At 31.2% G+C, this 12842-nt stretch overlaps 1 protein-coding gene across 1 annotated transcript in view; it reads left to right on the top strand.

Annotated features, from left to right (window-relative positions):
* The window catches only part of LOC143071667 (semaphorin-2A-like), a 73482-nt gene extending 61281 nt beyond the window's left edge, over positions 1–12201 (top strand). The window contains exons 21-22 of the mRNA XM_076246140.1: positions 9923–10000; positions 11293–12201. Of these exons, the coding sequence (XP_076102255.1) occupies positions 9923–10000; positions 11293–11342 (128 nt within the window). The 3' untranslated portion in view covers positions 11343–12201. The remainder of the gene's footprint in view (positions 1–9922; positions 10001–11292) is intronic.
* Positions 12202–12842: the final 641 nt, after the last annotated feature.

Raw genomic sequence — 12842 nt, 5'->3', positions numbered from 1 at the left:
TATATAATTACAATAACTGAATTTAATTATTATTGAATTAAATTCTATTATTGTATATATATATATACACACATCGATTGAAAGGGGGGCCTAGATAAAATGTAAGTGTACTTGTATTGTTTAAATCTGTATTCTCATTGTTTGACCTCATGATGTAATTTATGAATCCAACAAATAAACTATAAATCAAAATCACTAAAGAAATTATGTTTTATTTGGCTGTAAATTTGTCATGGCATTTGTTGCAAGAAAGAAACACAATCAACTTGTCAATCAAAACTTGATGACGATTGAATTACTGAAGGGCGATCCAGCAGTAACAAAGTTATATCAGGAGCCACTGGGTAGTTCATAGCAGCTTAAAGTAAATTCCGCCTGTCCATTCACAATACAAAAAAGCTCCAAACTCAGTCTGTTATATATGCCATGACGCTGGTTCTATAATCATTCTTTCAAAACTGAAACGATAAATGAAAAGCAGCAGAAAATATTCATAATGGGGAAAAGGGAGGGCGGGTAAATTCTATAGCTTTGGTCAAGCTCCGTGTAAGGTTTGAATCCAAATGACCAGATCACACGAGGTAAATTGCACAGACTAACATTTCGCGGGCTAAACTAATTAGCATATTAAAGTGACCAGTATAAAATGAATCGAACACACCGTCAATTTAAATCAATAATAGGCATACCAAGTTATATAATTACAATAACTGAATTTAATTATTATTGAATTAAATTCTATTATTGTATATATATATATACACACATCGATTGAAAGGGGGGCCTAGATAAAATGTAAGTGTACTTGTATTGTTTAAATCTGTATTCTCATTGTTTGACCTCATGATGTAATTTATGAATCCAACAAATAAACTATAAATCAAAATCACTAAAGAAATTATGTTTTATTTGGCTGTAAATTTGTCATGGCATTTGTTGCAAGAAAGAAACACAATCAACTTGTCAATCAAAACTTGATGACGATTGAATTACTGAAGGGCGATCCAGCAGTAACAAAGTTATATCAGGAGCCACTGGGTAGTTCATAGCAGCTTAAAGTAAATTCCGCCTGTCCATTCACAATACAAAAAAGCTCCAAACTCAGTCTGTTATATATGCCATGACGCTGGTTCTATAATCATTCTTTCAAAACTGAAACGATAAATGAAAAGCAGCAGAAAATATTCATAATGGGGAAAAGGGAGGGCGGGTAAATTCTATAGCTTTGGTCAAGCTCCGTGTAAGGTTTGAATCCAAATGACCAAACCAGACGAGGTAAATTGCACGGACTAACATTTCGCGGGCTAAACTAATTAGCATATTAAAGTGACCAGTATAAAATGAATCGAACACACCGTCAATTTAAATCAATAATAGGCATACCAAGTTATATAATTACAATAACTGAATTTAATTATTATTGAATTGAATTCTATTATTGTATATATATATATATACACACATCGATTGAAAGGGGGGCCTAGATAAAATGTAAGTGTACTTGTATTGTTTAAATCTGTATTCTCATTGTTTGACCTCATGATGTAATTAATGAATCCAACAAATAAACTATAAATCAAAATCACTAAAGAAATTATGTTTTATTTGGCTGTAAATTTGTCATGGCATTTGTTTCAAGAAAGAAACACAATCAACTTGTCAATAAAACTTGATGACGATTGAATTACTGAAGGGCGATCAAGCAGTAACAAAGTTATATCAGGAGCCACTGGGTAGTTCATAGCAGCTTAAAGTAAATTCCGCCTGTCCATTCACAATACAAAAAAGCTCCAAACTCAGTCTGTTATATATGCCATGACGCTGGTTCTATAATCATTCTTTCAAAACTGAAACGATAAATGAAAAGCAGCAGAAAATATTCATAATGGGGAAAAGGGAGGGCGGGTAAATTCTATAGCTTTGGTCAAGCTCCGTGTAAGGTTTGAATCCAAATGACCAAACCACACGAGGTAAATTGCACGGACTAACATTTTGCGGGCTAAACTAATTAGCATATTAAAGTGACCAGTATAAAATGAATCGAACACACCGTCAATTTAAATCAATAATAGGCATACCAAGTTATATAATTACAATAACTGAATTTAATTATTATTGAATTAAATTCTATTATTGTATATATATATATATACACACATCGATTGAAAGGGGGGCCTAGATAAAATGTAAGTGTACTTGTATTGTTTAAATCTGTATTCTCATTGTTTGACCTCATGATGTAATTAATGAATCCAACAAATAAACTATAAATCAAAATCACTAAAGAAATTATGTTTTATTTGGCTGTAAATTTGTCATGGCATTTATTGCAAGAAAGAAACACAATCAACTTGTCAATCAAAACTTGATGACGATCCAGCAGTAACAAAGTTATATCAGGAGCCACTGGGTAGTCCATAGCAGCTTAAAGTAAATTCCGCCAAAATTACAAGTTGAGTAACTAGTTGCACAACTTGTAATCCGCCATAAAATTTACCGCATGACAAATTTAACAGCAAGAATCAACATCAATCAACTTCAACATCATTATCAACTTCGATGTCATCATCAACTTCAACATCATAATCAATTTCAACATCAACAATGTTATCAACATCATTATCAACTTCAACATCATTAACAACTTCATCATCATTATCAACTTCAACATCATTATCAACTTCAACATCATTATCAACTTCAACATTGTTATCAACTTAAATATTACCAACTTCAACATTATTATCATCTTCAATATTATCAACTACAACATTATTATCAACTACAACATTATTATCAACTTCAATATTATCAACTTCAACATTATTATCAACTTCAACACAAACATCAAAAACTTCAATGTGAACTTAAATTCAATACTTTGAACTTCATTAAATTGATATTCATGTGGCAACATCAACATAAACTTCAGCTAAAATGCAATACTGTCAACATCTAAGCTATTTTATTCATTGTAAGGGAAACCAAACAATGAGGACATTTAAAGAAAATAACGTTTTCAGAGCTCCTTGAATCTGATTTAGGAATACACCCAACTATCTATAATCGAACGATGCACCTATAAGCTTAATATGACAGCTCCTATGACAATAAAAGAACCAATTACCCAAATATCTTTCAGGTACCCTGAAATTAAGTGTTTCAACTATACAAGGTTTGTTCTTACATAACCTTTTTTTAAAGTGTATGAAAATGTCCATCATCTATCTGTCTCATGACAATGTAGTCCGACATCAACCGGACAGGACAAATTGAACTAGTTTATTCTTTGCCAGAATTGTCGTTACTGAATTACCCAGCTGATCTGTTTTCTAAGAAGGAAATTTAATAATAAGTGACCCTGAATAAGCATCAAATTATATCTTGGATCGTTTTACAATAAGATTTTCATTAAAACTTTAATTTGCAATTTCTCCAAAACTAAGAAACCCAAAATTCTAGCTGAAAATGAAGCTTTGAATAAACATGTTTCATATACTGAATAACAAACTAAATTCAGCGCATCTTAAAGTCTAGTTAATATACCAATATTAATAGGCTTACGACAGACGTGTCGCTTATGTCACTGAGCATCTTTTGAACAATAAAAGAATGAGTGTTGTCCAATAAACCATTGATCTTATGATTAAACCTAATGCCTGAAAGGTACGCATTCCCAGTGGAATAAGAATATTCATCCTTAAACATGTCAGCTAATATTAACTAAATGTGAAACGGGGCATGGCCATACGTCATGCAGGTTTAGTTTATGTTTAAAGTTTTTAAATTAATTTAGTCCATTTGATACGTAAGCAAAGTATTTGAATAACTCTTGCACTACCGATAAAGAGATTTAAAACAGAACTCGACAACAACTTGTCACCCAAAATATAAGAAATGCCATTATAATTTCTAAAATTATTTTCCAAACACGTAGATTAGAAATAAGTCGATAACAAAAAAGACCCCGGAATTCTACCATTTTTCAATTCACTCATGATTTTTCCAAGCTAAATTTGGATCATGTAAAACAGACTTTAATGTTTTGCTTGTAAGATGTGCTCGAAAACCATTTTTAAAACCATTATATAATAAATTTGCCAATATTTTAACGGGGTAATCAGTCAACATATTCCCTTAAACCGTGATATTAACAGGGGTACAACCAAACATACCAAATATCATACTGTGATTGCAAGCTGTAAACAAAATTATAAAATTTGAAATGATTTAATTGCATCCGTGGAACATTTGCCTGCTGACAGGGAAATCTTTAATTATTTATCGAAAAACGAGTATTTGGGTTAAATTTCCATGTGTATTCAAAAACCTGTTTGACTGCGTTGTAGCTCTAGCACTGGACTGATACCTTGCTGCAAAATTGTTTGCATCAGGTGCCCTAGGGTAGTTTTGATACCTAGGAGCAGAATAGTCCAAAGTTACAGAACTTCGAGGATTATTCTTGTTATATGAATAAGTTGTACAGTACATCGAAGGATGGAACTGGCTACATCTTATACATGAATTCATGGCTGTATACACAATTCATACGAGTACAAACGACCTTAAAATTATAATCGTAGCAAGGACTAATAACTGTGTGAGAAGTATAAGAAGATGTCTGTGGAACATGATTTATGCCTACTGCAATAAACTGAAGCCATAGCTGCCCATCAATGACGTCCCATGCACGCATATGATCACGAGCTTACAAGTCGAAATTGCATGTCAAATTTATAAACGTTCTCAAAAGGTACACCCCCTTATAATCGTCATGTAGCTAATCAACTCATTTGCCAATTCCGGGAATCTTTGCAATAAAATTTTCATATAATTTAAAAACCCTTCAGTCCACTCACCTAAGTTAGATAATGGTTTACTTTTGAATATTTGTTTCTGTCAATTAAAATGTCCCCATCTTCATCAAAACCGAGCACTTTTTTCGGTTGAGCAATATTTGAAACAAAATTTTTTGTAAAGTCATTGTGCCAAATCAACATATTCTAAATTCCATATTTGGTTTATAATTTTTTGTGGTACAAACACATCAACATCATTACTAGTAGGTATAACTAAAATCTCACCGTTTTGTACAGAATTACGAGCTGTGGGCTGCCCTGGGTGTACACATCCCTGATCAGGAACTTGATGTTCAGCGGGCTGCTGAGGAAGTTTGAAGTTCAAATGAGTTGTGGTTGTAGAATTGGCTGTAGTGGTACAAACGGCTGTTGTGGTAATAACTGCTGTTGTGGTTATAACTGATGTGGTGGCAATAACTGATGTGGTGGCATTAATGGCTGTTGTGGTGGCATTAATGGCTGTTGTGGTGGCATTAATGGCTGTTGGGGTGGTATTAATGGCTGTTGTGGTGGTATTAATGGCTGTTGTGGTGGCATTAACGGCTGTTGTGGAATGGCTATATTTTGTCTTATAATTTCAGCTCTCCTTGGGCGAAGACTTCTGTTTACCGGTAGCTGTATTTGATTTTGCCTACGTACAGCACGGTTTGGCAGCACTCTCTCCCCTTTTCCTCTCGGCATACTGGATTAAACAATTAATTACAATGTTAGTCAATGCATTAGTAAAATAGTATATCATTTGTCAATGTTACATCCCTTAATTAAACAATTGAATCAATATTGAAATACAAATATTTCAATTTTTTCCATTGACTAATTAGTATTAAGATACAATGGCAATAACCAAAGTAGAAAAAACCGCAAATGCTTGATTGTGGCTGTCAATGTCCAGTGGTAGATATTTCAAGTATATACATAATGATAATATCATATTGATAACGAAAGTCATAAAAGAAAATAATTATTATATCTACCGAATATCAATTGAAGTGGCCTTCGTTAATGAGAAATATTTCTATCCTATAATCGACTATAATACATGAAAACTATGAAACAATTAAATCGAAAAGTATATATATTTAAATAGTCAACTAACATCCTTGATGGCTCGCAAAAGTTTACAAAAAGTAATATGATTCATTAGGTACGGAAAGTGATTTTTTTTTTTTTTAAATCAACTGATTTTAAAAAAACTTTACCTCATTTTAAAGGTATTGTGAAGACATTTTCAAAACAGTATCACTTTTATCAATACACATGATAACAACGAAGAAATAGTAAATTTTCAAAATGGTAATTTTTTACTACTCTGGAAAAACTGTTTCCTCTCTTTAAAAAATAATAAAACATATATATTTTTTTTTCAATCATTTGGGTTATAGCTTTTGTTTATTTTGCTTCTTTTACATCTTGTTAGTCAATTTCAATCCTCCATATTAAGTTTTTTGGTAAAAATCGAAACTTAAAGCATGAAAATGTCAACCACTCTCATGAAATTCTATCGTCCAAAGTCACATAACATGACGATTTTTATATATAGTCTTTTTTTCAGAGCATCAGTTGGTATATTGAAAATGTAAAGTAAAACTTTATTAACATTTGAATGTAAAGAAACAAAATATGAAATATTACTCTTTATATACAAATGTATATGTTTGTGTGTGTGTATAAAAAGAAGATGGTATATGATTGCAAATGAGACAACTCTCCACAAGAGACCAAATGATACAGAAATTAACAACTATAGGTCACCGTATAGCCTTCAACAATGGGCAAAGCCCATACCGCATAGTCAGCTATAAAAGGCCCTGAAATGAAAAATGTAAAACAATTCACACGAGAAAACTAACGGCAAAATTTATGTACAAAAAATGAACGAAAAACAAATATTTAATACATCTACAAACGAAAACCACTGAATTACAGGCTCCTAACTTTGGACAGGCACATACATACAGAATGTGGTGGGGTTAAACATGTTAGCAGACGCCCAATCCCCCCTGACCTGTGACAGTACAACATAAGAACAAACTATAAAAATCAGTTGTACCATGAGAGACAAGAAAAGTTTTGAAATATGTCATCTGTCTTTGTATTGTCATGATAGTTTTAGAATGTTCCCTTTTCATTAACATTTAATGAACTATTCTTATTCTTATACAGCATGTATAGTGAATGCTTATAAATGAAGATAAACAACAACCTTTTAACAATTATTCTAATGGACTAAAATACCTGTTGCACTGAAAAACAATGGAAATAATATAACATTATTCTTATTCCAGAAATTTCAAACAAATAATTATGTCAGATCACTGTATTAAAATACTTGTATGTATAAAAGTAAAGTAAATTCATATCTGTATATCGGTTACAATATTTATACAGTGAAATCTGTAAACCAATCTCATTCAGGACTGAAGTTCAAAATGCATTGAATGTGAAAAGCATTCGTTGCCATACATATATTCATAGATTGTTTTCTTTATGTCCAGTGGCACCTATTTCATGCATATTGAGGACTAAAAAGAATTTATGTATACATTTATGTTGAAATTAATATGTGGCTTACTCACCGATTACTTCGCGCTGCAAGATTTGGATTTGGATTAAGACTAAATAACATGGTAAATGTTCATTAGCGTATTAAGACAGTTGAACAATTAGATATAACAACTCGCACAATAAGTATAACCATCTACTCAATTTACAAATATAAATATAAAATAATATCCAAGAAAAGATTGACAATTTACGCAATGATAGAATTTAAATTCAGTTATAACACCAAAGAAAAATTTCACGACTATTTAAAGCATTTAACAAAGTTAAAATTATTTAAGAAAGAAAAACAAGATTGACAGTTTAAATTGTTGAGCTATTTTTTTTTATAAAATGTTGCTAAATTCTAAAACTAAAAAAGAATACTCATCTTTTCTTCTGTGTTTTAAATTCTATAGCTTTGGTCAAGCTCCGTGTAAGGTTTGAATCCAAATGACCAAACCACACGAGGTAAATTGCACGGACTAACATTTCGAGGGCTAAACTAATTAGCATATTAAAGTGACCAGTATAAAATGAATCGAACACACCGTCAATTTAAATCAATAATAGGCATACCAAGTTATATAATTACAATAACTGAATTTAATTATTAATGAATTAAATATATATAATGACGTATGCTTACAGTATCACTTAGTAAAACTAATGTCGAATGTTTTGGTAATGTTCCGAAATTGTTACATGTATGTCAGCTTTCTAATACTTTCTGACACTAAATCATTTGTATAGTTAATATAACATTTGTTAAGGTTCATCATAACAAACGGACAAATATGGCTGTATTTACATTCCAAAAATTACTCTGAGTACAGACTTACCTGTAAAGTTGGAAAAGTTTTAATGCCTAGCATCCACTAGATATAATAAAGTTAAATGCATTTTGTGTTTCAGAAAGATAAAATCTCTTTTGGATTTTGATGGGCATTTTTTTCCTTCATGTAAAAGGTGTGAAAATTGACTAAGTTGTGGTACAATTTTGAGATGCTCCCTCAGGTAAAAAACCGGTTTGTATTGTTTTCATTGTCCTTAATTGACATGGACACCAGGTATCTTCACAGCTATAGGTGAGTTAAAGAGTTTATCTGAGTCAGTGAGTGGACAGTATCAAAGTAATTCAGGTGTTTGTTTATTTTTGCACCTTCTGCAGAAAGGAAAAAAAATGCCCATCAAAAACCAAGAAAGATTTTATCTTTCTTAAACACAAAATGCATTTAACTTTTATATATCTAGTGGATGCTAGGCATTAAAACTTTCCAAACAGAACAGGTAAGTCTGTACACAGAGTAGTTTTTGAGGTGAAAATACGGCCATATTTGTCCATTTGTTATGATGAACCTTAAGGTTTATGTACCCTTCTGTAGCCATTTTTGTACGAACTTTTCAAACCTCAATTGTATCAAAACCACAGATATAATGAATAATAGAGATAGGCCATTAATTCCAAGGGGAAACTTGATGCAAAGCATTATTTTTTACTGTTTCATTGCATTTAATAGAAAAAGAGGACTTTGTGGCAAATAAATCAAGATTTTTATAGAAAATCCACAGCCTTTATCCTTTTACTCTCATATTTGGCAATTTGATAACTGATAGATATAGGATTATTGCATGCAGTGCTAGCATTAATTTCCTTAAAACAAGTTTATAAATGTAGTTATTGGTTAAGACCAGTATAAATATGGCCAAAATCAAGTACACCTTTTAGGGTGCGCTCGACTTTACTGACTAAACACGAGGTGTTGTGGAATTTACAGGTTACTTAGAACTTTTTGTAAAAAATAAACACTAGCACATCATAGAAAATCAAGTGAGTAATTTATGTTTCAAATTTTATAACAAAAATCTCTGTATTAAAGGCTGTGGATTTTCTATAAAAATTTTGATTTATTTGCCACAAAGTCCTCTTTTTCTATTAAATGCAATGAAACAGTAAAAAATAATGCTTTGCATCAAGTTTCCCCTTGGAATATGTACTAAATGGCCTATCTCTATTATTTGTTATATCTTTAGTTTTGATACAATTGAGGTTTGAAAAATTCGTACAAAAATGGCTACAGAAGGGTACATAAACCTTAAAACATTCCATTTTAATGATAACAGGTGATCAAACTGGTGACGACTGTTTGGAATGAATAATTTACGATGTGTTCGGATAAATCAAACACTAAAATTAGGAAATTTTACCACAAATCTACATCAATTATAACAATGTTCAGGAAGAATTTTCAGCAATCTGATTTGAAAATATTACATGGACATATTTTTTCTTAATAATTTACGATTGAAAGGCCAATGTTCAATTTATATATTATTTGTTTATTTGGCTTTCTTTTGAATTAATGTATTAAACATAAGCATTTAAGTACGTATTTTTGATATACAACATGCACTCATGCAGTATTTTTTAAATCTTGCTGAAAGCATTTTTGTCCTATTTCCTTTATCATTACTAATCTTCTCATGTAAATCTTAACATAACAACTTATTTTGTAAACCAGATCATGAAAAACAAATGAAGATAAAAAAATCTAAAAAAAAATCAAAGAAAAAGAGTAAAGAAGGCAATGGAACAACAAGTAAGTCCTCAAACATGGCATGCTGTCAAATCAGTAACTGGCATCGCATCTACTACTGATTTTCTATACTGATTTGACGGGGGAAATGACTAAATAAAGGCAACAGTAGTATTCCACTGTCCAAAGTACACCAATATACATCAATGTATGAATTTACAAAAAAGACTTATTTATTTTGTTTACTATAAGATTGCTGCGTTTAATGCAAATAACAGCTTTTCATATCCAAGGCAATTCTAGACTTGCATGTATCAATACTTTAGCTACTTTAACTGATAACTAGTGATATTATGTGTTCATGTGAAAGTCACTCGTTCGTTAACACGGGTGTTTTGATTTCGGGGTCCGGCAAACTATTTATTAGCTTTTTAACATTTTGTTAACCAGAAAACAAAGTTATAAAAAAAATGTTTAACTTGATCTTTTACGAGTTTTGTTACTTTTATACAAAGACCAACAAATGTTTCATGATTTTAATCAACTTAAAATAATTGCATTCAATGTCATATCGAACTTTTGTTTTCTATCATTTCATTTTAAAGCTGAATTTCGGTCTGTGTACCTGAGTTACAAAAGAAAATGTAACATATAGTTTCATCAGGATAGTGGTATGTGCAGAATCAGTGATTGTGCTTAGAATAATACAATCAATTGGTACATAATCAATGTCGGTCAAAAATGATATAGAATGCAATATTTTACAAATAAGACTGAATTTTTGTAGGCAACGACAAATACCCTTTTCATAATCTCAAATATCAAAAGCTAGTGTTACAAAAATGCATCGGTTCTGGAATAATGTAGTTAATTTTAGTTTTGCATAATAATATAGATATGTAGAATTACTTCATATAAGACTACTCTCCATCCATGTGATGATGTATTAAAACAATTATTATTAAAAAGACACAATACGGCCTTCAACACGGATCCTTGGCAAATAACTAACAACATGCAATGAAGCAGCGCAAATGACTCGTGTAAAACAATTCAAACAGAAAATCTTACGATCTAATCTATACAAAACTAACGCGAAACGAGAGATATATATGAACCACACCAATAAATGACAACCAGCAGGCTCCTGACTTGATGAAAATGCACATACATGCACACGTTTTAACAGGTGCCAACCTTCATTTGAAACAAAGACAGTAGTGTAACATTACAACATAAAAGGACACACTATACAATATCAATTTTAATGATAAAAAATAAATACTGATATCATATAATAAGTAAACGTGCTTTAATGATTTTTAACTTACAATTGTAATTTTGAATATTTGTAGATGCTGATTATGAGCGAGAAAATAGAACAAATATTCAGACTGCTTTTTGAAGCTGCTTTATATACATTGGTTATAACTTACCTCATTTAATATCTACTGTGATTGTTACACAATCATTTATGGAATAGAGTGGAAAATCTATGATACAATGAGTTGTATACATTTAAGGGAGCCTGGTTTATATGTAAAGATAACGCAGTATGAACAAATATGACCATTTACAACTGCATATTTTGAAGTGGTGTAATATATATATTGAACAAATGAACATGAAGATGCAGATAGTTATCAAAGGTACCAGGTTTATAATTTAGTACGCCAGACGTGCGTTTCGTGTACATAAGACTCATCAGTGACGCTCATATCAGAATATTTATAAAGCCAAACAGGTACAAAATTGAAGAGCATTGAGGATCCAAAATTCCAAAAAAATGTGGCAAATACGGCTGAGGTAATCTATGCCTGGAATACGAAAATCCTTTGTTTTTCGAAAAAATCAACGTTTTGTAAACAAGAAATTTATAATAATGACCACAATATTGATATTCATGTCAACGCCGAAGTGTTGACTACTGGGCTGGTAATACCCTCGGGGACGAAACGTCCACCAGCAGTGGCATCGACCCAGTGGTGTAAATAGTTATCAGAGGTACCAGGATTATAATCTAGTACGACAGACGCGCGTTTCGTCTACATAAGACTCATCAGTGACGCTCATATCAGAAACATGGGAAACCCCCAAAGGCTGAAATATTTGAAAAATTGTTTAGTCATAAATATTTCTTATACTGAAAATGTAAATAGAAAGACATATCGAGTTGTCCTTTATAAAGATTGTTTGTTTATACACGTATCTATAACATTTAATGAAAAGAGAATTAACAAGTTACCAATTAAAATTGTATGATGTCACGGAGTTCGTTATATATGGCAGTTTTGGTTTATAATCAAAATCTGACATATTTTGTCCTTTCTTTAATACTTCAATGTATATTTTATTTATCGTCAATACCAATAACAAGGGCAATGATTGCAGTGTGAGCTAGCCCAAATCATATTACTAGATATCGGTCGGCTTAGTTTTATCTACTTGTTTATGCCATTTTGTACATGTTATATGTAAATCGATTACAAAATATGTAAACACTTAAAAGAAGTTAACATTATTCTTTAACTTTACTTTCCATTGCAAAGATGGTATTCTCTCTCTCACTAAATAATTCAACATTTGGTGACTATTTTGAACGGATCTATCCATTTAAATTTGACATAAAGGATACAACAGATACAATTAAAGTTGCCTCATATCTTGACTAAATTTAGAAATTGACAATTAGAGTCAGTTAAAAATAAATCGTTACAGCAAGCACTGGTTACTGGAAGTTTTAATACAACAAACTAAACACTTCATATCTTATACACATGCTATCTATGCCTTCAATTTTAGAATTCATTCATAAATTCTTTCAGTATTCAAAATTATCGGTAAATTGTGTGTTCTACAAGGATCAACACTCATTCACCTTTCATATGATACCTTCATTACTAAA

Source organism: Mytilus galloprovincialis, chromosome 4, assembly GCF_965363235.1.
Source record: "Mytilus galloprovincialis chromosome 4, xbMytGall1.hap1.1, whole genome shotgun sequence".
Lineage (NCBI taxonomy): Eukaryota > Metazoa > Mollusca > Bivalvia > Mytilida > Mytilidae > Mytilus > Mytilus galloprovincialis.
Note: the sequence above shows the minus strand (reverse complement) of the source record. Positions and strands in the feature narration are given on the sequence as shown.